The sequence below is a fragment of the Coenobita brevimanus genome, chromosome 100 (genome assembly GCF_032717465.1).
Source record: "Coenobita brevimanus isolate Jiangsu-jjx chromosome 100, ASM3271746v2, whole genome shotgun sequence".
Lineage (NCBI taxonomy): Eukaryota > Metazoa > Arthropoda > Malacostraca > Decapoda > Coenobitidae > Coenobita > Coenobita brevimanus.
Genome location: NC_137053.1, coordinates 61,999,313 through 62,027,252, shown reverse-complemented (window position 1 = coordinate 62,027,252; position 27,940 = coordinate 61,999,313). Strand labels below are relative to the sequence as shown.

General features: G+C 40.6%; 1 protein-coding gene and 1 non-coding gene across 2 annotated transcripts in view; one reads left to right on the top strand and one right to left on the bottom strand.

The window, feature by feature from the left end:
• LOC145414681 (uncharacterized) overlaps positions 1-27,705 on the top strand; it is a 49,044-nt gene extending 21,339 nt beyond the window's left edge. Inside the window, exons 11-15 of the mRNA XM_080284198.1 lie at positions 110-255; positions 471-569; positions 10,444-10,532; positions 24,995-25,130; positions 25,368-27,705. Coding sequence (XP_080140324.1) covers positions 110-255; positions 471-569; positions 10,444-10,532; positions 24,995-25,130; positions 25,368-27,401 — 2,504 coding nt within the window. The 3' untranslated portion in view covers positions 27,402-27,705. The remainder of the gene's footprint in view (positions 1-109; positions 256-470; positions 570-10,443; positions 10,533-24,994; positions 25,131-25,367) is intronic.
• LOC145414793 (5S ribosomal RNA) lies at positions 16,194-16,312 on the bottom strand. Its single transcript, XR_013899947.1, has one exon. It is a non-coding gene; the product is annotated as a 5S ribosomal RNA (ribosomal RNA).
• Positions 27,706-27,940: the final 235 nt, after the last annotated feature.

Below are 27,940 nucleotides of genomic sequence, written 5' to 3'. Positions count from 1 at the left end.
ACTTGAAACAGATCAATATTTGTTATGTTAAAGTGAAGTATAGAGACCTAGTTACTAGTAGAAAGGAAAGAGTAGAATAGAAATTGATGACTGGCATTTATCATTACAGGTGTACAGTATGTGATTGAGGTCAGGTTGACTCCCAGGAGGGAACCGGATGAGTGTGTATTCATCTGTGTTGTCTGCAATATGCAGATAAAGCCATTTGACCTCCTGGACCACTTCCTATGTATCAAACACAAACTCAAGTGTGCGGTCAGTAACTTCATTTATAGATTCACAGTCCTTTCATTTTCTACAAAATCTTGCCGTTTTAGCCAAACAGTCAAACAGTATTACAGTAATAATATATATTACTTGATGAAGTTTCATTGCAGTTCAGTATTTAAGTGGATTTTATTTAAATGCTGATTTTTTTCCTTCTTGGTTTTTATGCATTGTATTAATAGTTTTCCTTTTTAAATTTCCAGGAACTTCACTACGTGAATATCTATAGGAAGTATTCATCCTATAAGGAAAAGGACTGGACTCCAAACCTCAATAATGATCTTACAGATGATCTAAGAAAGGTACCATTGATTCTTTCTCTAGAATTACATATAAATTGCAGATAAGTGCTCATTATTTTTTTCATATATATATATATATGCAATCCATTTATCATGCACATGGCAGTGTCACTGCAAATGTGGATTCAGATCAACAGAAAACTCTGAGGTGTTTCTAATTGGCCAAGGAACTATATGCCAAAGTATGTAGAAGTCACTGTAGTGACTTCAAGGAATGGCAGGTTGCCTCCTAGTAAAGTTGTGTAAGGAATCAGAGGCCAACCCCGGCCTCAGCTACTCAGCCTCCCCCCCCCTCCCCCCCCTCCCCAGCACGCCACCAGTTGTCATCAACATTCAAGGTAACTGCCATTACAGTATTTGTTGCATTGAACTTTAGTGTCAGAGTGATGTCTGTTTTACCTCCATAACAGTATGTCCTTAGGAAGCATATCGAACTCAAGGTGGATTGATAAATGGTTTTCAGTGGGAAAGTGGTTCTCCCTAGTTGCTTTGGTTGAGATTAGCTTTAATTATAGTGAGGTGAAGGGGCCTACTTGTATAGTTTTTGTGGACACAGAGAGCTTAGTGAAACTAACATATTAATTGCAGAAGCTGTATTAATTATTCATACATCAGTCAAATGAAAAGTCCCCTTTTTGATAGGAGGAATAGATTTCACTATTTTGAACATAACGGTCTTATAGAAGGTGGTTTGTATGTATTGCGCAAAAGGAAAACTAAGAGTCTGAATGACTATAATCCTTCATGTGAGAGGATTCCATGATGTTAGTACCCACATTAACACATGGGTGTGAGAATTTGGTATAGCATGAATACGAAAAGTCAAGAGTCAGAGCAGTGGAGATGGGTTTACTGAGAAATGTTTGTGGAGCATGAATAGGTTAGGGACTAATGTGGTTCATGAAACATGTGGAGTAAGGAAGTCTCTGGACAAGAGTTTGAGAGCATGTTTAGATGGTATGGTCATAGGGAGGAAATGGATTTAAATAGCATGGTGAAAAGGGAGGAGGCATGGTAGGTCAAGGAAATGGTAGGTGGTTGTGGCGAATGAGTATGTAAGAAAGAGAGGTATGAAAGCTGACCAGTAGGGTGGCTCAAAAAACAAAGTAGAAACTGTTCACTTCCATGAGGCTATATATGTTCCTTATCATCATTGAAGGCACTATGTGAAAAATTGGATGAAATGCACAATTTTTTGAGGTCACACCCGATACTGTAATTCCGAAAAAATGAACTGAAAACACAATATCAACTTATTTTCAACAAAAAATGAAATATGTATTTTCATTGTTTCCAAACATAGACAATTTTTATTTCAGTGCTAGAAGAACGCACTTAAAACACTTCGTATAGGAATAATGCATCCCTTTGTCTTCATCAAAGCAGCTTTCATCAGAACTGGAAGTCTTTTCTGGTGGTCAGCAACGAGCTGCAGCATACACTGCTTTTGAGTCTCATCTCTCATCAGAACATCGTTGTATGACTGGATGAGAGCTATGCCTCTCTCGGCACAGTTGTCGACAACCTTTAGGTGTTTGCACTTGGTCAGAAGTGACATACCTGGAGTCTGTCAGCCAAAGGTTGGGTGATTTCATCATGAATGTCCTGGCATCATTTTGTCATGTCACAGCGAGTATGTTGAAGAACTTCAATGAACATGTGGCGATGTATGTTTTGCTCTTTGACCCGGCACCGTGGTTTCGGTAACGGTCTGTTGTTCTTAATTACACAGTACTGTACTCTTTGTGACGCTTCTGGAGCTTGCGAATACCAGAGTCTACCCTTTGGGTTGGGATGCACACTTTATCCCAGATCACCATTACTTTCGCAATGGTCCTCTTAGTGCTGTGACTGATTGTAAGACCGTTCTGTTGGTGAAACATGAAGTTCCTGAGGACATCAGCATTAGTTGGCAGGCAAGCACCCAATATATCTTTATCGGCCTTGCCCAGAAGCCATAGTTTTGGACTGCTTCTTGTCATAGGCATGACCTGTGAATGAAACACACTGATAAGCAAGGCTTTGTTATAATTATCAGTACTGATGCTCATCAGAACATTATTTTGATAAATTTGCTCCACATATCTGGATACTTAGGATCATATGCTGGATACAATGATTATTAATCATTGCGTTTGGTATTAGAAACACTGTATTCCATTATTAATGAATCAAATATTCATCAACAAGTGCCTGGTATGTGGAATGTAAAAACTTAATACAGTACAAATCACAGTAACTTTTTGGTAGGTGTCATTATTGGTAATGTAGTTATAACAATGATATAAATTTTACTTGCCAGATCAGAGTAATTCACTGCTTGTTGTCACGACACGCTAGTCATCAATAGCACACCTATGTATGTCCTATTGTGTGGAAAAATAGTCATCCACTTAGTGACTGAGTGACCACTGAGTCATTGATGAGCCACCCAGTGCGCACTGCGACGTGGATGTGGTGCTTTTTCGGCTGCGTCGGAGTTTCCAACAGATGGCTGCAGCACGCAGCAGTGGTAGCCGCATGTTACAATAAATACTATATGTCTACCGACTACTGCTCAAGCTTTGTTCAATGTTTAGTTCGATAGTTGTCGCAGTTTTATGATAGTTACAGGCAGTTACAAGCCTTATATTTATTAGACAATTAGACATTTGCGATCAAACATAAAGTTATCAGGATCATGTATTTTTCCTCTAGGGAGTGACTTCTAAATATGAGCCGATTTTCTTGATTTTTTGCATGAAAGCTCCTTAACCCATACGCGCTGGTTGACGTGTATAGCCATTCGCGGAGCAACGCCAGTTGACGTATAGCCACAAGCATCTTGCTGCCACCCTCTGAACTTTAACTTAGTCATACTCATCGACGGGACCACCTGGAGATGTGAGGTTACTTTCATTTGAAAGAGGAAGAGTTGGTGAGTCTTATGTATCTTTAATTTTTTCTCTAGCTGTTATAGTTTGGCAGATATTAGGGTTTGAAGTAAGGGTATTTTTTCCAAAATAATGGATCCCCCGTAGGGAGGAACGTGCGTCATCGGAAACCCCCCCGGCGTGTAGGGGTTAAGTGATATGGAACAGAAGTAGCCTTGTGGAGAATAATACTGTAATTTTGAAAAAAAGTTTTTTGGTACATTTTTGGGCCACCCTACTGACCAGGTTAAGATAGGGGATAAAGTTGGATGAATTTCATATGAAAGAGTATATGACAAGGGTTTGACATTTTTTTTCCTTGATAGACATCTGATGGACTCTAGTGATAGGCAATTATGAAGCTGTGTATGGACATGAGTACCAATCAGGTGATGTCAGCATTCCAGGGGCTTAAATGGTGAATGAATAGACATTTAGCCTACTGTACTGGGTATATACTGTTGACTAGCTCTCCCACTACCATATCCTCTCCATTTCTTGGCTTTCTGTACCTTACTTTCCCCCACCTACAGGTTTGAAAGGGAGGTGGAGTGATGGTTGTGATTTTATTTTATTTATTTTTTTTTTCCCCTTAAAGCCAGGTTGTTTCATCAATTCACAGGGAGAGAAATAGATGGTTAGAATTTTTACACACCAATTATGAGGATGAGAAAAAATGTGTCTCACTCTGCATAGTATATGATGGAGAACAGTGGGAATCTACATAAATGTAGCAGCACCACACTTCACCAGGCAGTTATCCGGGTTATATTTTTTCCTGCACGGGAGACGCAGAAAAAATTTTGTTGGAGCACTTGAGATTATCACCAGCATATGTTTGTGTATGCTGTACTTAATATTGGTTTTGTATCATAGAGGCTCATGATGGAGATTAAGCTGTACAGTAAACCTCTTTATAACTAACCTCTGTTTATTGACTATTGACTCTAACAAGCCCTTTAGACCAACTAAACAAGTTTCACCATTGCAGGAATTCCCCCTTTACATGAACAATTGATGTCCGAAAATTCACTTACACAGTGGGCCCTTGTTGTACACAGGTAATGTGGGGGTAAGTTTCCTGTGTAAATGAATTCCACATAAATGATTCCAAATGATACGTGGTTATATGGCTAATGTGGGGAAAGACCCCCCCCCCCCAAATTTTTAAGAAGTCACCATTTATTATGGCCTTTTGAAAGCCATACCACCATCGGACACACTGATCATCATTGCACTTGTTAAATATTGACTGTACAGCACTAATGGTAATACTGTAATAGTGGAATTGAAACTCACCGTGACGCAGTGATGGAGATGACTCGTGCCCCATTTTTGTGAGACTTGAGTCTTAAGCTGGGCTTTGCTCATAGGCAAAAGGCTCAGTGGGCCTGCAAAAAGTTACTTCTAGCGTATGTGTATGTCATCTTCAATCATTACAGTTTGCAAATTCATAGCATAAGCTAAAAGAAATGTGAAAACAACACTTTTGATGAGAGAGAGAGAGAGTATGCATGCTGGGCAGCCATAGTGTGTGTGTGTGTGAGAGGGAGAGAGAGAGAATGCATGCTGGGCAGCCATAGTGTGTGTGTGTGTGAGAGGGAGAGAGAGAGAATGCATGCTGGGCAGCCATAGTATGTGTGTGTGTGTGTGTGTGTGTATGTATGTATGTATTTACCTAGGTGTGATTTATGGGAAAGGAGCTGTGCTCATACTGTCCTGTCTCCATAACTACCAACATCCAGCATGGTTTTGAAATTGTGAATATCCATAGCATTTATCACCTCTTTATCCAAGTTATTCCATGCTTCAATAGTTCTGTAAGGGAAGCTGTATTTCTTGATGTCTGTCTTGCATGTGGTCCCCTTTTTTTTTTTTTTTTTTTTTTTTTTTTTACCCAAAAAAAAAAAAAAACAGGTCCTCCCTGTCAAGCTTCTCCATTTCCTAGTCACTCTGTACATATTAATCATCTCCTCTGATCCTTTTTTCTTGGGTTGGGAAATTTAGTCTCAGCAGTCTTTCCTCGTAAGGTAATTCTCTCAATCCAGGTACCATCTTTGTTCTTGCTCTTTGTATTCTTTCAGTCCTTCTTATATCATTCTTTTAATGTGGTGACCCTACCACTGCTGCATATACCGGCCTTGGGCCTATCATTGATACAATCAACCTTTTCATCATCTCTTCATCCAGATAAGTAAATGCAACCCTTATGTTTCTCAGAAGGTTAAATGTATCTCTGGTGATCTTGATTATGTGATTTTCCGGTGAAATATTGTCTGAAAAGAGTACCCCTAAGTCTTTCTCTTCTTTAGTTTTAGTAATCCATTCATTCCCCATTCTGTATTTTCCTGTTTGTCTCTCTGTTCTCTTTCCAAATTTCATTACGTTACATTTCTTCACATTGAACTGCATTTCCTACCTTCGGCTCCAGTTGGATACCTTATCAAGGTCCATTTGCAGCTGTTTGCAGTATTTCTCTTTTTCCATTTTCCTTAATAGCTTGGCATCATCTGCAAATAGACTTATATAACTGTCTATTTCTTCCACCATGTCATTTACATAAACCAAGAACATGATGGGTGCCAAAACTGACCCTTGATGTACATCACTAATTACTTTACACTACTCTGACTGCTGGTCCTTTATGAGTGTTCTAATCTCCCTGTCCTCCAGAAAATCTTTCATCCACTTAAGTAAAGCTCCTTTTAGACCTCCTTTGTGTTCTAGTTTCCACAACTGTCTCCTGTATGGTACCTTATCTGACACTTTCTTTAGGTCCAAAAAGACACATCAGTCCATCTGACCCTTTCTTGCATACCATCTATTACTGTTGAGTAAAAGCTTAGTAGGTTTGTAGTACATGACCTTCCTTTTCTGAGGCCAGATTGATGATCTGTTAATTTAATAGTTCCTTCTAGGTATTTGTTCCTTCGGTCTTTCACAATGATCTCAGATTTTAGCGACAACACTAGTTTGTGATACTGGCCTATAATTCAGTGGCTCTTCGTTGTTCCCTCCCTTGTATATGGGGACCACATTTGCTCTTTTCCAGTCCCGATGGATTTCACCACATGCTAGTGAGCTCATAACAATGTTATGTATCCTTCCTGCCTTCAACACTTCAGTACATTTGCTTTTCACTGGGTTAAGAAGCTGACAGTCAAAATTTTGCTGTTACCAGATCGCTCACCAAGGCGTCTTCTGCTTCACAACTCACCTTGTGTGTTCATACATTTACAGAGCAGCCTCACCATGCGGTAGGGTTGCATCAACCAGAGACCTATTGCGGATCAAATTACAGTTTTGCATAATGAGGTCGATATAACATGGGTTCCATAGGGTTAGGGAGGTTGACCTTGACTGCGAAGCCTGAAATGACCTATAAAACCTCAGCCACCCAGCTGAAGTTAATCCTATGCAGGTATGAGTCATCACCAAGGGTCCCCCACCCCCTAGGATGGGGGACAGTTGGAGGGCCTGGATGACCACTCTACAAAAAAAGATACGGTATCACTTTACTTGATATCACACACTGCACTATTTATTAAGTACTTTTACCATTATTTGACCATGACAGTGGTGTTTCAGTGGTCTTTCGTGCATAAGCTAGAACTAAAGGCAACGATCACAGCAAACGCAAACACTGGGCGCCCATTTTGGCTTCTGTGCGTCACCGCATCCGCACAGATTCTCGGAGGCAGTTGTTGAAAATTTCGGTGTAGCAAAATTACAGTTAATTTTTTAACACTGTACCTGGACAGGGTATAACTTTTTAATTATCGTTGTTGCAATTTATCACATAATGAGGCCATGTATAACAAGGCAACACTGTATACAATAGGCTCTGTCTGTACTGGATCAGTTGGGGAAACCTGATCAGATAAAGCTGATACTTCATGTTCAGTGTCCCCCCCCCCATGGAGTGGGAAGTCAAGCACAATGGAAACAAATGAGTAAAATAATATATTCTAGTACTAAAAATTAAACTATACCCATTTTACACCAGCATGGGCCTTAATTCCACACCTTTGTCATACCACATCTTCGTGACTAGTCCAGATGATCGGGAAAAACTGCTGCCTGCATTGGGAAGCAATGCACCAGGCCTGCATCATACGCCTCATATGATGGATTGTATATGTTAAATGCAAAAAAGTCAGGCGAGTCTAGAATTGTTTGGCATATTTGTGTGGTTTTTTCCATTTCATGGATGGCATCCAATATGTATGGTGTTTGTCTGGGGACCCTCCAAGTATTCATTAAATCTGATATCCAATCTAGCGGGGTGCAGTAAAGAGTTAATTAAATCTGATATCTCGTCTTGCAGGGCACAGTTAAGTGAGGGTTTACTGTACTCTCATTCCGTGAAAAGTTATTTCTGCTCTAAGTGTTAACAGTATAAATTGCCTTACTTCCCCTGCATCATTGCTTTATAAACAATGTAAATTTCATATATGAGGCTTGCAGCTTAGCCATGTAGGCATTGTGCCTCATATGAGGTGTGCAGCTCAGTAAGAGTTAATGAGCACTGTGATATTTCAGTTGCAGGTTTTGTAGTTCACATTTTAGTAAGTTAATCAACTGACATCAAAATTTTGGAAGTTTGTTTGTTGTCTTTCCACTCACCCTAGTGTCGCCTGCTACACAGCTCGCTACATACTGTAATTCTATCTATCTATTGCCAGACGCCTCAATCCCGTTTGGGGTGGCCACAAACAAATCGCCTCCAACTCGCCCTGTCCCCCGGCATTTCACTGCCCTGCTCCCAACTCACACCCCCCTCTCTCATATACCTCTCCACCCCATCGCTCCATCTCATCCTCGGCCTCCCCCTCCCTCTTCTCCCCTCCACCTCACTCACATACACTCTCTTCGTCAGTCTTTCACCCCCCATCCTCTCCACATGGCCAAACCACCTCAGTGTGTTCCTCATAACGCTTCCTATCACATCCACATCCACACCACAACGCTCCTTTATATCCTCATTCGTCAGCCTGTCTCTCCATGTGACTCCACAGGCTCCTCTTAAATAACTCATTTCCACTGCTCTCACTCTTGACTTGTGTCCTTCCAACAGTGTCCAAGCTTCACTTCCGTACGTTAGAGTTGGTATCACAGTACTGTCATGTAGTAACTTTTTCACTTCCATGCTCACTTCCCTGTTTCTTATCACTGCTTTCAAAGAACCAGCAACCTTTCTTCCCTGCTGTACCCTTTCAAGCACTTCACCCTCCAAACCTCCATCCTTACTCATCACACTACCCAAGTACTTAAACGTACTCACATTTTCCAATTCCTCACCATCCAACCTCGCTGTACATTCACTAACTTCACCTCTCTCAAAGACCATCTCTTTACTCTTCCGTACATTCACCTTTAGATTCCGTTTCTTACACACTCTCTCAAACTCATCCACCAAGCCTTGCAGCTCCCCTTCGTCTTCACTTAACAACACAGTATCATCTGCAAACAACAGTACAGGGAGTTTCCAAAGACTATCCTCTCTCACCAGGGCCACTCCAACATCCAGTACCCTACCTTGTACCTCTTTTATTACCCCATCCATGTACAGATTGAACAACCATGGAGACATGACACATCCCTGTAATTCTGTATTGAGTATAACTGGATATGTATGGGGGAGTAGGTGACTGGCCACATGGAAGTGACCATCTGTGACAACTTGACATAACCCCATAGAACCTGTGTCATTGGATTGTCGTTATCCAACAAATTATTATCAGAAAGGACTTGCTTTGACATAAACGTTTTGGATAAAGGGGGATTCCTGTTCACTACTGAACAAGGTTTGGTATCTGGCAGGTGTTGCCAACTGACTGACCCGTGGCATCAGTCCAGCTCTACCTGCCATTGTGTAAGCACTTTCACCACATCTCAGCCACTTAGTTAATAATCCTCTCTATGCATTAATTTATTAATGGTTTAAAATTTATAGTGTTCATAGTGTTCAGTATATGTATGTATGACATACACTGATGAGTGACGCAGTTCGTTACTGATGAACCAAAGTAAGTAAATAACAGATCTGTCATCTTGCATCATAAATTAAGATGACCATCAGACATTGGCTTTAATAGATTTTTGGGTTTATCAGAAATTGAATTAAATGAATTTTTTGATTTAACAACTCATCCTTCCCCAATTAGTTTGTTATAAAGATGGTTTACTGTATTTGCTGAAGTAACCAGTCCTCCATTTATGGTGGCAGGTGGCAAAACGTATCAGCAGTACTGTCATGTGCAGAATATTTTAATATTCAATGTAGGTTGTTTTCTTTCACAGCTTCCGATTTTAAATTTTGATTGTAAATTTCTGCTCAACACTACAACATTTATCAGGCTGCAGTATTCTTGGGTAAGTTACTCTTTTACTGTTTTCTAATAGACAGCAGAAAAAAAAAAAAACTTTTCTTACTCAATAACCTCATTATGCATTCACTTCGTGTCTTCATTTTCAGATTTTGTGATCCGTGTTATGCATGAAGCATCTCAGCACTGTAGATATATAATTTTGTATCCATCAGCCAACATGAACATGCCAGCAGTAATTAGATGCTTCATCCAGAAGCAGCTGTAGTTTACTTTCATCAGGCAACACCAAGACTGGACTTCCCATACAACTCTAGTGCTACACTCACATGGACATGTGGTGTTGAATATGATGTGACAGATACATCAGAGTTGATGAAATAATCTGTTACTAATGAATTCCAGGATGAGGATTACTAGTATGACTGAGATTATCCTCAGATAATGACTGCGAAGTATGGGTCAGCCGACTCATATATAAATGGAAACTTACAACACAGCATGCAAAAATTGCTGTTTGTCATTAAACTGGGGCAGACGTAGTGGAGTATTTGAGATTCATCCACTATGAGTTGTGGTAAAGTTACGTTATGGGATTTTTAAATTGCTTTGATGTTTTACGTTTGTTTCAAGGTGGGTGCCAAGATGGGAAAGCTGAAGCTTGCAGTGGCCACGGAGAAGAATGTTACCTCTGCAGTGGCAGCCATCGTGTTGAAGGTCAGGTAAGTGGCATTCTTGTTGCAGGTGATCCTCGCTGCTGCCTGTAGTAAAAGATACATCAAGTAAGGTATTGGTGACTGTGGACAAGATATCATCTCATCTGGCCATTGTACTGTAACAGAGAAAAAAGTTAATATGGGTAAGTCAGTGGTACGAGGCTATGAAGAGGATATCATCTGTGTTGATCATCATGAAAGGACGTTAAAAGGTAAGTTGACAGTGACCTTTTGAAAAATATCATCTTGACCAGAATATACAGTACTCTGCCCACTTGACCAAAAATGTCATCTCCCCATTTTGAATGGTGAGCCTTAACAAGAGATTAGCACAAGTAAATGGTGCTAGTCATTAAGAAGTGCTGTAGAGGTTGTTAAGCTTTACTATTATCTTCTTCTGGCACCAAAGTACCTGAATTAAGCAATACAAGGCCCAAAATCTTTACCAGGTTAACATGGACAGACTCTAGTGCAGTTGAAAAATGTAGAGGAGTGATAGTGAATGTGTTATAGTTCACAAATTTGCTGTCTACCAAAGATAGTGTTACTTGTCCAAAATCGATTGGGAGCAAATCACGTGTGAGTTTCGTGCTGCGGATATTTTCTAATAACTTAAGTGTTTGTTGATTTATCACATGCTGTTGTATCACATACTGTGCCTCGCCAGTTTATAAAACCAGATAGATCATCCCTTTCCCCTCAGTGAATGAACAAATTAACCTTGTCATTTGCCTCTGCTGCTTTCAGCAAGCTTTATCTTGTGATACAAATGACATATTATCTCTGTGTCTTGAAAAGTTCATGCTTACATAATTTACCACACTGTTAAAGGAACACATTTTGAGGCCTCAGTTGAGAACTGTGTTCTTGTAATACTGGTGTCATTATCTTTCCTGTAGTTCTAAAGTTGTGGAATTGATGATGAAGTGTGATGTGCTGAACATGTTAAGTGATCCCGGTGATTTATTTTGAACAGGTTAATATTGCAGCTTTAGTGGTGAATCATTCGCCAGTGTGCAGGGATGAGTAATTTGGTGTGCTTGCTTTACCACCAGGCCTCACTTCTCACACTGATCATAGGTATTTTTCGGCATGAAGGGAGATATATTTTCTGTTATCGGTCAGAATGGATGACCAGGCACAAATTTCTGCCTTGTATGACATTCTTAACATAAAGGCAGTGTTAGACTATGATGTGGGCATTTGCTTTTCTTTGAAAGCGGAAATTACACTCATCATCCTGAAAGGTAGGTTGGTGTTTTTGTTGTTGGGTTGCTTGTGGTGTCGCTGGGGAGGAACACCGGAGCAACAAGGGACACTGATCGCTCTCACTTGATTGATGGAGATATGGAGATAGCGCCCTGGCTGCTGCACTCCCGTTGGGTGAGGTGCCCTGTGACAGCAGCAGTGCTGGGGCACCACACTTCACCAAGTCAGGATAGTTGAGGCAGTTTGACTACCAGGAGATCCCCTGGGAGGTGGTGTTACCATGAAGAGGTGTCCCATCAGCACCTGAAAGGTGAGTAAATAGACTCTGCAACTCATTCCCAGTCATGGAGGAGGAAAGCAGACTGGCATTAAGTAAAGAAAAAGAAAGAAAGAAAAAAAAAAGTGGCATGGCAGAACCTGCACTTCTAGTGTTAGAGCACCAGGCCATGTGTGAACATAACACATCCCAATTGGTCTTTGGTAATTGCCTTCACTATGCTAAGGTGAAACTGTCTGTGAACAAAGTTTCTTTGCTGTTTCTGACTTTTGAAGTCATACTCATCCATTGCATTGGCTGTTCTGGGTCTGAGACGTGTTCCCTAGCCCTTATCTGTCATTTATAATGTGGCATCTTAATTTGAGAGAGGATGGTCTCAAACAAATTACCACCATGTCGCCTTGTCCTCCATGAGGTTGCTTTCCCACAGTCTCATATAAATCTTATTCATATATGGTACAGTAAGATTGTAATATTTACAGTTATGTACGGTGATCCCTTGGTTATCGTGCATAATTGGAACCGAGCATAGTGCACGATAACAATAGCACGGAACCTATGGGATTTATCCTAATTGGTACTGGGCATCCTGCTCATAAACCCATATTTTCCCATTTCCAACAGTTTTTACATACTAAAATACATACAGTATATGCTGTTATGGTAAATATCAGAAACACACATAGGCATGGTTAGGTTAATATAATGCGATGTAAAGGACACAGTGAGGATGAAACTTGTACCATAGAGAATCCTGAGATTGGTTTGAGGTAAGGAATTCTGAGGCTAGGGGGTGGAGAGAGAGTGGTCTCCACCACCTGGGATTAACTCCTCGAGTAGGGCCTCGTCTTTGAATCCCTCAAAGCCATCAGAAACCACAGATATTGCACCATTATTGGTGGCAGAAGCCAGCATGACTGATGCATTTTAGCCAGAAAATGCATGATAATGGCAGGATTGCAGATTTCCGTTTTGCAGTGATAATGAAAACTGCAATAACCAAGTGCATGATAACCAAGGGATCATTGTAGTTCCAATTAGGAATTCAAGTAGCCTTAAAATCAGATGACTATAGTATGAAGCACATGTGAATAAGATTACAGGTGGGTCCTGTTACAGGAGAGGGATGTGTTGATGGTGGAGTGCTCGGATAGTGGATATTCGTGTGTCGGATCGAAATGAAAAGGATCACAAAACTCATATAACAGAGTACGTAACTTAATGAGATAATGAGATTAGGTTAGCTGACCCTGCTCGCATCACTGGATTTGGATTTAGATTGCCCATTCTCGTATTATCGGATTCTTGTATAGTGGATACTCGTATAATGGGACCCGGTGTTATATCCTTGCAAGCTCTTGGCTGAAGTTCACCTTTCCCACTCATTTCCACCGTATAACCACACATTGTCACATACTCACCAGCAGAGCTGGGCACTTCCGCCATCACTTCCGCAAACCACAAATTCTGCAGTTGCAGAAGTGTGGTTTCGCTTGCGGATTTGCATTTGCGACAAATTTTACACAGATTTGTGGTTTTGCGTTTTTGGAAGTACAGTGCTCCCTTAACATCCACGGGGGTTAGGTAACAGAGACACCCGCGTATGTTAAAAATCCGCGGATATCTGCTGCCCCCCTTAAAAACACTCCTTGGCCCCCTTTAACCCTTTGGCTGCAGCGGCTGTGACGGCAACATACTGACTGTGCTCTCTGCGGAGAAATAGGAAAAAAATTGTGTGTTTTCAGCTCGTGTTTTAACCCACTTATCATTAATCTTGAGAGTTAAAATTTTTGTCAGACAAACATCAATCTTTCTCTGTCGTTTGCAACAAACCGCATGACTGTAGGCACTCCAAGCATGGAGAACGATTTGAGAGAATACAAGGTGTGTTTTGACTCTGATGCAGGGAGGTGGAAATTTCCACCAAACCACAAGATAAAATAGGGTTACAGCCACGTTACCTCATCACAGTAATTGTAGTAATAATAAAAATAAAACCCTTCTAGCCAGTCTCCTATGATTTTGTTACGATATTCCAGTGTTTATGTTAGACTTTAACAAGACAGTAATGATGTGAGGAAAATCATTACAAACTTTATCAAACTTCATGAAAGACTTTTATTACCACTTACTTTTATAAAGCTTATTGATATAATGTCATAAATCATTTCATAGCATTGCTACACAGTTTGCTGCCGCAAAAATGTTCGCTAGCAAATGCGTTTAGCATCATGACTTCTCTGATTATCGTAAAAATATCACTAAATCACTTGTATTTTATCACAGTAATTCACAATATAATATAAAATAACACTTTCAGCCACTCTCGTATGATTTCAGTGCGGTTTGGGTGTGTATTGCTTTGTATTATTTACGAGAGCGAGGGAGGGGAGGGAGGGTAGGAAACCGGTCTAGACCAGCTCATTGAGGGGTACGAGAGAGAGGGGGAGGGGGAGGACAGCAAACCAGTTTAGACTAGCTCATCGAGGGTAAATGGAAGAAAATATACTCCCAGCCCGTTCTAACTTTTCCCCTGATGAATTAATGGCATTAATAAATGAAGGATACTGCCATCATCAATACAGCCATGAACTGTGCCTGGGATAAAGTTACATTTGCAGTGAATAGTGTCAGCAGAGTTCAGCGAGATAAAATGCTTTAGTGAATCCAGCCCCGGTACTGTATCCACCCGCGGATATTTAAAACCGTGTATGTTATATCCAACTGCGGATATTTAAAACCGTGTATGTCAAAAACGCGGATGTTAAGGGATGACTGTACTGCAATCGCAAACCTGCCCGGCCCCTGGGAACTTTGAGCTGTTTGTTTTTATGAAGGGCAACATGGACCTGCTCAAGATGGAGTTGTCTCAGTTGCTAGAGGAGTCTGACTGTAACAGGAGTGAGGACAAGAAGGTTAGATCCGAGGTGGACTTGTTTGTCAACTTGTCAAGTGTGAGCTATGAAGTGTAATAATTTTATTCATTTATCTACAGTAGTGAATGATACACCCTTGTTCTATAATAAAAACAGTCTAATATACTAATGTAATATTTAAAATACTACAGAACTCCATAATTGCTGAACTCATAATTAACGACTTCACTGATTAGCAAATTCTTCCTTAAAAAAAAAAAAAAAAAAAAATCCAGAAAATAAGCTGGAGAAATATGAATTGAAATTGTAAGGTCTTTCTGCTGAAAGTTATATGTACATTTAACATATAACTCTTTTGTTCATTTTTGTGTGTATATGAGAGCGTATTGATGCAAACAATAATATGTTCCATTCACCCCTTAACAACCCTCGGTGTTGAACAACCCTTTATAATACCAGTGTCAGTGACGTTGAGTTAGTGCGAGCTATAAAAAACTGTTAACATGGGAAAGGATCAAGGTCACTGGTATGTTTACATGACCGTATGATACTATCCCAAGCAGTCAGGTCTCAGATGTTTTCGTCCATATGGCACATGCACCGTAATTTTACGAATTCTTCTGCAAATCATAGCAAATCACAGAATGGGTTTAGGAAGCTAACATACACATTGCTAGGTGTGCCAGACAATTCTCTTCACATCTGTAGGAAAATTGAATTGATTTGAGAACTCCAAAAAAATCGTTCCTGGGTCAGTCAGGGGTGCAAGCAAATTTCTGAACCCACGGCCATTGAGGGGTTAAGCTGTTAGGCCATACCTGTGATAGTTTGTTTTCGGTGCTGTAGAAGAAACTTATTCTGTGTACTGAAAGTTGGATTTCGTTTTCCAACTTCCTAACTGTAGGTTAGCTTAGGTTTGGTTAAATTATTAGGGATAGTTAAACTAAGGTAGGTTAGGTTTAGTTAAGCACTTTGGACAGTCCCTTCTGCCATTACACTGACAAATCACACAAGAGTTGGCACAGCTGAAAACAATGGGAAAATGGATTTAGCAAGAAATGTTTATTTATGGGTAATGCATCACAGTATCAATGATTCATAGACCATGCAAGTACCAGTAGATGTCATTTTCAGGAAGCTGTTTAAGAATTAGCGAATTTCAAGAAGTAGCGAGGGGGTTTGGGATGTTTCATTCATTCATTGCCAGACGCCATGTATCCCAAACGGGGTGGCCAAGGGCTTAGAGTTAATTGTTTTACAGGGAGGGGCACTAATCCTCCACCAACCCCACTTGACACGTAGGGATGCCAACAGCATCTGGTGTTCCCAGGCGGTCACCCATCCAAGTACTAACCAGACCCAACGTTGCTTAACTTCGCTGATCGGACGGGAAGCGGTGTACTCAACGTGGTATGGCCGTTTGGGATGTAACCCATGCTAATTTGGTGGATTACTGTATATATTTTAGTTTTACTATAGATATAATTTTATATATCCCATTCAGTACTACAGACAATTTCCTAACTTAATAAAGTCACTTATTGTTAGTCAGAATAAATAATGATATAATTGTAGTGGATGAGTAACTAGAGATGATTTTAAACGCCTTGTGTATGAAAAATATCATCGTAAACTTAAAAATATCCTCTAATGGTATTGAGAACAAAATTAAACTGATGCCGTGGTACTGAAAGAGATAAATGGTTTGCACATGCGGAGCCGCATATTTTGAAAAGTTTGCAGAATTGTAGTTGTGGAAGGTAATTTTTTGAGCGTGCGGATTTGCATTATGGAAGTGAATTTCCATTTGTGGTGCCCAGCTTGCTCAGTAGGCTTCCTTCGCAAACAGTGTTTCTCATCATGCTTATGAATCGTCACCTTCAGTCATCATCCACCATCATTAACTGTCAGTGCCTGGTTTGGTACTGCATGTCAACTGAACGACCTACATGAACACACGTGGAACTCCACAACAGTGGCAGTGGAATAAAGAATGCTGCCAACATGTGAATGAATGAATGCACAGTTGTTTTTCTAGATGATTCTCTGAGCATCTAATGTGGATCTGCTACTGTTGGCACAAAGAAGACAGTTTATAGTTCAACTCACATGTGCCATGAAGGTGAAGCCTGGATGGAGGTCAGTGCTGGGTAGAGTATGAACAAGTGTGAGCACAGAGATAATTGCTGGACAGCAACAAAAACTTTCATTGTGCAGATTCTTACTCAATTGAATGTAAGTCATGGATAAGAAACCACCTTTCAGAAACTCAGTAGCAAAGGAATCAGTTACTTACAGTGTTCAGTACATTATTGTATTACTGATATATTTAGGCTGTGATTATGATGGTTGTTGTGATGGTAGTAGGAGCAATGGTGGTGCTTTTGGTGACTGTACTAGAGTACTGGTTGTGTGGTTGTGGATGCTGATACCTATTTGGGCATCCAGAGTTACCAATAAAGACAGGTTTAGACAAGGAAACAGTTTCCTAGGGTTATCCACTGTTTACCAAGGAGATATCTGCAGGCTTAATTTTTTTTCATGCAGAAAGAAGGAACCAAAAGTTGCAGAGTTAAAAAAATAAAAATAAAAAATCGGATACATCGGGGCTTTGCGTATGTAACAGATTGGAGGTTGTAGGTAAATGGATTGACAGAATGAGGAAAACATCTGAAGTTGGCCAGCTGTGTGCACGAACAACGGTGAACCCTGTTTAACTTGTGCATAAGGGAACTGGATAGGAAAGGGTTGAGAGCATTTTGACAGGTGAGTGCTGCTTGTCAGAAAGGGAGAAGGCCTGCCATCAGAGTACAAATGAACAGTATTCAAGTACTGTACATGTAATCACATGGATGTGAGGTATCATTTTGGCTGAGAGAGAGAGAGAGGTAGATTAAAGAATGTAGGTGGAGTGGGGGGGGACTGATGACGGGATTTCCCCCCCCCCCCAGTTAACTATTTACGAGAGCTGTACTCCACACAGGTTAATATAGAGTCAGCAGGTGTGTCTGGTTATATTTAGCATGGAATAAGTTCAACACATGTTACTACTGAGAAGCAGAGTTTACTAGTATGATACTGTATATTTGATAAGGAACATTAGGAAAATGAGCACCAAGAAAGTTAAAAGATGAAGAAGGATGTTACAGGTAATGGGATACCATAGTCATATGGAAGTCTGTGTGGAGATGAATGAGGGGAGTTTTTGAGGAATTGAGGTGAATGAGGGAGGCATTGAGTTTTTGAGGCATTAGGGTAAGTGAGAAAGGAATTGATTTATTGTGGTGAATGAGGGAGGAATTGAGTTTTTGAGGCATAGGGTAAGTGAGGAAGCCGTTGAGTTTTTGATGCAGTGAGGTGAATGAGGGAGGAATTGAGTTTTTGAAGCATTGAGGTGAGAGGAAGGAATTGAGTTTTTAAAGCATTTAAGCAATGCATTATACACCTTAGTTGGATATGACAAATAGATCAGAAGCCAGATGTGCCATAACGTAATCACATGATTGCTGTATTGAATGTAATGATTGAGGGTATGGGAAGTGGGTGGAAAAGTGAAGGGTAAGACTTGCTGCCAAATTTTCTGGTCTGCTGTGACCATATGGATCCACCACTTGGATATACTTATGTCCCTTAGCTTCCTCCATATCACCCGAAAGGAGGTTGGTGGAATGGTGGAGAGGGGCAGCTTCAGCCTGCAGTCCATCTGATTAATATCTCAGATGACCATGAGGCTTCAGCTACTATTAGTACCATGATATTTTCCCTCACTGTGGCAACTTATCCCTCTCACACACCCCTTGTCTTGCAGTGTCCATTTTCATATTTAACCCAAAGAGCTTTTTTATTAATTTTTTATTTTTATATATATATTTTTCATCTCCCAGTGGACACAGTGCACCTGAAGTGAAGTGTTGGTGATCGTGTTGGAATAAGCGCATAGACCGTTGTGGGTGCAGCCTTTGAAAATAACAGTGAAATATGAGAGGATCTTTGCATCCACCAGTGTGTGAATAAAGTGCAAGTGATACTACTGATGTGGAATTTGAAGCAGTACATTCAGGGTCATAAGTTTGTTAATCCATTGCATCTGCCTCACAATTCACAGCTCAGTCACTTTTCACCTGGATGCAGTGTATCAGAGTGAGTCATTTAATGAACAGGAAAACATAGTAAATCTCTCAGTTCTGGAAAGTCAGCAGTTACAGTGCAGTGAGAAGTAGAAATGGTGGAATGTTATGCAGACTTATGTCCCTGTACTCCATCGTGCCCCGGACAACTCTCGATAAACAATCAGGATACATGTGTGAAAAAGTGACCGGATAACGAACGTATTTATATCGAATGGATTTTAACAAGGGTTCAGTAAAGATATGGTCATGGACTCTGAGAACCCAAGGATCTAAATAGGGGAATCACTTTCAGTCTCCCCACAAGATACTTTTGTGAGACAAAGTCACATGTGTATATATTAAAAAATGCATAAAGAAGGTAAATACAGGAATATGATGAATAGATGTCTAATATAGACAAGTGAAAATGAGTATGCAAGGCGAGAGCAGGTTAGGAAGGCGAACTGAACACTACAAAACGACACGTGAGTGATAAAAGAAACACCGATGTGGGACTAAGTGTGTATTGACATTTAGCCTCACAGCTTCCTCAGAGTATACTTAGTCCCACATCGGTGTTTCTTTTTTCTCCAATTTGTCAACAAAAAGTTAATCATGTGAGTGATACATTGCAGGGTAACAGCCGTGTTGGCACCTTGGTGGTGACATCATACCCTGTGTTCCACATATGAGGTAACCATTTTGAGGAAAACCTGTGGCTGTCAGCTTGTGTTAAGGATTCATTGGCATGGTGTTTGAGTATTTAGGGGAATTTTTTGCTGCTTCACAGAAGAAATATGTACAGGATGTGATGTGGTGTGTGGGGTGAAGAGAAGACGGAAGGGGGTGCATGGAACAGCATGATGGAATGAAGAGGTGAGACAGGCTTGGCACAAAAGGAGAAAGCATACAATGAATAGATGAGAAGTAGGGGCGTGGAAGAAGTTGAGAGACAGAAGAGAGAGTTATATGTAGAAAGGAAGAGAGAGGTGAAAATATTAGTAAGAAGAGAGTGGATGAGGAATTTGGAAGGAATCTGAGTGTAAAGTGGAGGGACTGTAAGAAAATGTTCTGGAAAGAGATGAAGAGAGTAAGACAGGGTGGAAGTGAGGTTAGCAGGGGAGTGAAAGATAAAAATAGTTGATTACTAGTGGAGAAGGGAGAAGGTGAAGAGAACACTCTGAGATTTGTTGAACATAGAGAATGGAAGTAATGCAAGTATAAGTGGCTGGGGAATGGCTGGGAGAGCGAGGGAAGTGAGAAGACAGGAAGAAATCAGTAGGATAGAAGTTGTGGAAGCAATGAAGAAAGTCAAATTGGGGAAAGCCCCAGGAATTGATGGAGTATGTGGTGAAATGCTGAAGCATGGGGAAGAGATAGTAGTAGAATGGATGTGGAAGATGTGCAGATTGGCCTGGGAGGATGATAGAGTCCCAGAAGATCGGAAGTCAGGTATAATTATTCTCTTGTACAAAGGAAAAGGAAAAAGAAGTGTGTGGTAATTATACGGGCATTTGCCTTCTTAGTGTAATAGGAAAAGTGTATGGTAGGATACTTATTGACAGAGTTAGGGAAATAACAGAGGAATTGGAGAAGAACAGGGAGGCTTTAGGAAGGGAAGAGGTTGTATAGATCAGATATTCATTCTTCGATCTTTAGTGGAAGTGTCTAGAGAAGGGAAAGAAGTTGTATGCGGCCTTCATGGATTTGGAGAAAGCATATGACAAGGTAGATAGACGAGGATTGTGGAAAGTATTAAGAATATATGGAGTAGATGGAAAGTTGTTGAATGCTGTGAAGAATGTATGATGGTGCTAAGGCTGCGGTGCGTGTGGATGGTGAACTGAGTGAATTTTTCTCTTTGAAGGTTGCGTTGAAACAGGGATGTGTCATGTCTCCATGGTTGTTCAATCTGTATATTGGATGGGGTAATAAAAGAGATACAAGGTAGAGCAGTGGATGTTGGAGTGGCCCTAGTGAGAGGGTAGTGTTTGGAAACTCCCTGTACTGTTGTTTGCAGATGATACTGTGTTGTTAAGTGAAGACGAAGGGAAGCTGCAAGGCTTGGTGGATGAGTTTGGGAGAGTGTGTAAGAAATGGAATCTAAAGGTGAATGTAGGAAAGATTAAAGTGATGGTCTTTAAGAGAGGGAAGTCAGTGAATGTACAATGAGGTTGGGTGGTGAGGCAATGGAAAATGTGAGTACGTTTAAGTACTTGGGGAGTGTGATGAGTAAGGATGGAAGTTTGGAGGGTGAAGTGCTTGAAAGGGTACATCAAGGAAGAAAGGTTGCTGGTTCCTTGAAAGTAGTGATAAGAAACAGGGAAGTGAGTATGGAAGTGAATAAGTTACTACGTGACAATATTGTGATACCAGCTCTAACGTATGGAAGTGAAGCTTGGATGTTGCTGGAAGGACACAAGTCAAGAGTGAGAGCAGTGGAAATGAGTTAGGCTATTTAAGAGGAGCCTGTGGAGTCACATAGAGAGACAGGCTGAGAAATGAGGATATAAAGGAGCGTTGTGGTGTGGATGTGGATGTGATAAGAAGCGTTAGGAGGAACACACTGAGGTGGTTTGGCCATGTGGAAAGCATGGATAGTGAGAGACTGACGAGGAGAGTGTATGTGAGTGAGATGGAGGGGGGGAGGCCGAGGATGAGATGGAGGGATGGAGTGGAGAGGTATATGAGAGAGGGGGGTGTGAGTTGGGAGCAAGGCAGTGAAATGGTGGGGGACAGGGTGATGTGGAGGCAATTTGTTTATGGCCACCCCGTACGGGATTAAGGCATCTGGCAATAGATAGATAGATATATCAGGGATCATTATAGTGGAAGTGTATCTCAATGATAAAAAAAAGGGTGAAAATTTTTTTTTGTTATAGCGAATGATTGTGAAAAGAAATCAATGGTTGTGTTTCTAGTCACACCACCACTGCCGCAGCGTCCAGACAAGCTACTTTGACTATTTTGGTGCTGGGGATATTGGTGGAAGTAGCAAACCAGTCCTCCTTCCCACCTGTGTCAGTCATCAGAGCAGTGTGTTTGAGTAGTTATTTGTGCATTCATTTGTACTTTGCATACCAGGTTATTTCAGATGCTGATACTTTACCATCTCAATGTCATTTGACAAAGTTTGTGTCCAACTGTGGCTGAGTGCTGGGCAGCCCCAACTCCCTCAGTTGGATCTTGCACAATGAACACATCTCACTCAGACCCTACCGAGTGACATATGCACACATATTTAGAGATATTCTGTTTTCAAAGTTATTGTAAGTTATTTAAATAAATTTGTGCAGTGACAACACACACACACACACACACACACACACTCGCTGGTGCAGTGGTAACGTTCTCGCTTGCCATCTGGTAGACGGGTGTTCGCGCCTCGCTCAGGTCGCGAAAAGTTTCACTGACGAAGTGGGTGGTTACTGTCCCCCTGGAGCAAGGGGACAGGTGTGTGGGTGTGTGAAGGTCACAGCCTTGCCCTTAGATCGGACTATATGAGCTCTCAGCTCCCTTCCGGGAGGGTAAAATGCTGGCGATCACGACCATCAAGTGATCCTGACCGACCCGGTGAATTACACACACACACACACACACACACGTGAGGAAAGTAGACAAAGGAAAAGCTAATGGCCCTGATGAGATTTTGTGTTGGGTATTACAGGAATGTGCAAAAGAGAATCCCTAAAACTACTGTAGGTAAACTACGTGATATTTGGAAGAAAGCAAATACTGTATTGTGCCCCAATTCAAGAAAGGAAATAGACAAAATCCACTTGACTACTGACCAGTATCACTAACTACCATTGAAAGGATGAGTTTAGAAAAACTGATACAAAGAATTTGGGTAAATCACCTGGAAAAACACAGTATGATAACAGAAAGACAATTTGGTTTTAGAAAGGGAAAATCATGTGTTACTAATCTATTAGGCCACTATGATAGAGTTGCAGAAATATACAGAAAAGAGATGGCTGGGTAGACGGCATGTATTTGGATTTCAAGAGGGCATTTGACAGAGTACCACATATAAGACTTTTATGGAAACAGTACCATCAAGGAGGAATCCAAGGTAATCTGTATGATTGGCTGGAAGATTTTCTCAGTAAAAGGGAATGAGAACAGTGCTAAGGGGAAATTACTCATCATTGAGAGAAGTGACAAGTGGAGTTCCACAGGGCTCAGTGCTGGCACCAATTATGTTTTTAGCATATATAAAGGACATAGCAACAGTAGAAATGGAAGCTGCCTAAATATATTTGCTTATGATGCAAATATCTCTGTCTGTCTATTGCCAGATGCCATAATCCCTACAAAGGAAAATTACAAACACAGTCTCTTGCATAGAGCTACGAGAGGAATTAAATAAGCTTCATGAATGGAACAATAGATGGCAAATGGAATTAAATGTGGACAAATGTCATGTAATAAAATTTGGTAAAAGTTAAAAAGACCAGACTGGGACTGCAAGTTAGGAAGTTCAACTCTACACACACCAGAAAAGGAAGAGGGATTAGGAGTGATTATCAGCAACAGACAATCACCAGCTGACTACATAAATGAAAAAGTAAAGAACATGCGCACACTGCTTTCTAATATGAGGATTACATTCACATATATAAATGAGGACATGCTGAGAAAGATAGTAACATCTTTTGTCAGACCAACTCAGGCGTATGCATCAGTAGTCTGGAATCCACATCTCAAGATAAGATTGAAAAGGTACAAAGGGCCACTACAAGATGGGCACCATGATTAAGGGATCCAAGCTGTGAAGAAGGACTCGAAATTAAACCTACCAGCATTACAGAAGAGAAGGAAAAGAGACATGATTAGGTTACATAAATGCATCACAGGAAAAGAGAAAATAAACATAAATGAGTATATAACCTGTGGGAAGCAACATCAAGAGGACATCGCAAAAAACTACAAAAAGAGAGATGATAAAGACAAGAAAATTCAGTTTCCCAAATAGAGCAATTGATCAGTGGAATGCACTACCAAATGAAACAGTGTGTGCCAAAACTATTCTTAAACTTAAAGACATGTATGATAAAAATGGTTCAAAACACGGGACGGTATGAGCTTGACTCATTCCTGTTAAGATACAATTAGGTACGAAACACACACACACACACACACACACACACACACACACACACACACACACACACACACACATACACGGAAAACTCATCATTTAAGTCTCCATTCAGTCTCACCTGAGTGTAACATCCACATACGTGTACATATCCATAGCCACTATAACCAGCCACTCCTCAATCCCAGGCTTTCTCATTGCCTACTTCACCACCTCCCTAGGGACTCTGTCAAAAGCCTTCTCCAAATCAACAAAAACAAAATACAGTGTGTTGCTTAGGGAATGTTGCTAGGAAGTGCAGGTTAGAAGATATAGAAGTATAACACTGTATATTCTGCATTGGGCCTTGAGACTTATAAATAAATCATCTACTTTACTGGAGAGATTTTCCTCATCATCTATGCATGCAGTTGTTCATTGGACTTTGTTTTGTCATGGAGGATGGTGTGAATGGTATTAAGAGTTTTAGGACAGTGTTCTAGTATTGTTAACACCTCTTCCATATCAATGTATTGCTGATTCTGCTCTGTTGCTGTATTCTTGTGTGTTATACGTGCAATCTGTGTTGATATTGAAAGGACATAAGAAGCACACCAGGCTATATAAATGAGTAGTTTGGAAAATAAATTGTTAAAGATGTAAGGGAACCCCCATACTGACGAGCATGTGGGCCTTAGCCCATACATACTAGCAGCATTTTCTAGTTCATCACATGTAATAATACCAATCAGTTAGTAGTACGGTAATGTGACATCCCTACGTGATATTGGCCTGTGTGTGGAGATATTCGTGTGGTCCTGCAGTGCTCATAAGGCCGCTGTTGCATTTTCTGACATGGATGAAGTGTATGATGAATTGCACTTATGCTTAATTCATGTTTGTTTTTCCTACAGGGCTATGAAGACTTCCATCAAAGGCATAGATGCACTGGAGTTGGCTGAGCATCTTTCAAAGATGGTAATTCTCAAGAAGATTGAAGTCTTCAAGGAAGCTGAGCAACGCCTCCTGAAACGACACAAAAACTTGGAGGTGATCCTTGATTTCGTAATGTGTAGTATAAGGACAGTTTTAAAATGGAGCTGTTTATACCAGTGATTTTATAATGTGTGGTATAATGAGAATATTAGGATGGAATTTACCATAGTATATAGATTTGGACAATGTAGGCTATTGTTTTATGTTTGCAATATGTGATTTGTAATATTGTATTAATATTTTTCTTTTACATGGGTAATATGAAGATGTTTATTTTGATTTTATCATCAGGCTGTGCTTGAAAAAGAACCAGAGTCTCATCCAAAGTACCAGGAAGAGTGGAAATACTTTTGGAAGAGAAGGCGTGAAGAGTTAAGAAAGATGGGCACTGACGCTAAAAACTTTGACTTGAGTGCAGAGTGGGAAGTGTTTTGGCAGCGTCGGATGAAAGAACTGATGAATAATGACTTGAAACAAAGACAAGATGATCTTTTGCAGGAACATGATTTACAGGGTATTGATGTAAATAACTTTGTCAGGGAAGCTGCTGCAAAATATTCCAAGAAATATTCTGTTACTGCTAAACTCATGATGGACAAATATTCAATTGACGATGTGGTACCTGCTGCTCCAGAGAGTCTTCAGATGTCAGATCCTTCCACTGTGCCAAGAACAGATATTTATGGTACTGGAACAGTTATGGTAAATCCAGTGCCTCACTTTGAACAACAACCACAGAAGCTCTATTCTGTCACAGAAGTTATGGATCTCTTTCAGTCTTTTATGCCTTTGCTTGGGAACTTGGCTTCTGATCTTTCTGTTCTTTGTGAAAAAGTAAATATTTTCAATAAGGAAGGTTTAGAGCCATTTGATTTGTTTGAAGAACAAGCCAATTTTGATTTGATGGTCTCTGCAAGGGAGAAGCTTTTGTCACATCTTTTTGGTAGAACAGTAGGAGTTGCTTCAGCCCAGAAGGTTAAGGAAACTGTTGATGCAGTAATGCGACTGATAACTGAGGCTGTCAGATCATTTCCTGTAAAAACCAACAACCAAGCTACAATTTTATCTTACGACATGAGAAAATCACACTGGGAAAACTTTTCACATGAAAAGTACATAGGTATAGATATAGCAGGCATTGCAAGAGCAACACTAGGTTGTAGTGAAGTAGAAATAGCCAAATATCTCTCTGCTTATTTGTTAAATATTGGCAGATCAGATTTAAGGGAAGAAGATTTGAAAGAGATAATATCTGCTGTTTTAAATGCTCATGCAATAATTCTTTCTGAGATGAGCAGTAAAGTACCTGCAGATGCAGCCGGTGGAGTTGCCGGTCCAGGTGCAGCCTATCCAACATTAGCTGCTTCATTCCCTTCAACTCACATGGGTATGGAAGGCATGGTATCCTCCATCAATGGTGGTACAATGTTTGGAAGAGGTCCAAGTGATTCTGCAAGAGACTCCCTGGTTTCTGACAGGGATGCTGTTGATTTTAGAAGAATGCATGGTGATTCTAGGAGAGACTTATGTGATTCTAGTAATGACTCCACTGATTATAGAAGATTCATGTATTCTAAAAGAGACTCAAGTCCTAGAAGAGATCCTGGTAGTTCCAGCAGAGGCTTGGGTCGTGTCAGCAGATACCCTGATGAATTCACCAGAGACACCTATGGTGACAGAAGGTACCCCGATGATTTCAGCAGATTCCCTGATAAATTCGGCAGATACCCCAATGATATCAGCAGACGCCCTGATAATTCCAGCAGATACCCCGATGATTTCAGCAGATACCCTGATGATTTTAGCAGAGACTCTGGTCACATCAGCAGGTACCCCGAAGATCTCAGCAGAAACCCCCCAAGTCTCAGCAGATACCCTGAAGATTTCAGCAGAGACTCAGATGATGTCAGGAAGTATCCAGATGACTTTAGCAGAGACTCTAACCGTGTCAGTAGGTACCCTGAAGATTTCAGCAGAGACTCTGGTGGTGTCAGCAGATACCCTGATGATTTCAGCAGAGACTCTGATGATTTCAGTAGAGACTCCGGTCCTGTCAGCAGGTACCCCGAAGATTTCAGAAAGGACCCTGGGAATTTCAGTGAAGACTTCAGTGACTCTAAAAGAGACATTGGATCTGGAAGTGAGCATGATGACATTGAAAGAGAAAACTATTCCAGACAAGAATTCCAAGAACATGAAACAGAGAACAGTGGGTCAAGAGGGAAAGACCTTGCTGAGTCAGTGGAGGACATGGTGGATGATGACAATGCCCCATCACTGAAAGACCTTGCTGAGTCAGTGGTGGACATGGTGGATGATGACTAAGTATAACCTTGGCAAGAACTGTCACTGTATCTAAATCCCTTCAGTCTGTGTACAGTACTGCTGTTATCAAAAGCTCACATACACTTCCCTGCCAGTTGTGATTATAAGGTGTTGCATGGATATTTTTTACATGGGATAGATATGAATATAAGGCACAGAGCAGAAAAATGTGATATGAATGGATGCTGTATGACATTCTGGGAGGAGTAAGAAATATTTGTTAACATAATGCTGGCAGGGGAGTGTTGGGAAACTTTTGCCTGTGATGGTACACTGCAGTTTTTTCTGGTTAGTTCCAGACAGTTTTAGGAGATTGACCTGGTTGAAGGGTCAGACGTAAATCTCCATGAACTCCTTCAGCCTGAGAAATACTTTATACTGCATTATGTCTGACAAGGTTGGAGTATTCAGTTTATTTGAGACTCCTTAGGTTGAAGGACTTTGTGCTTTCTGGATCCACAGATAATTGTTGGAGAATTTCCAATTTCATTTCTTTAACATGTAACTTTACCTACACTGCACCCAGTATACATATTTTG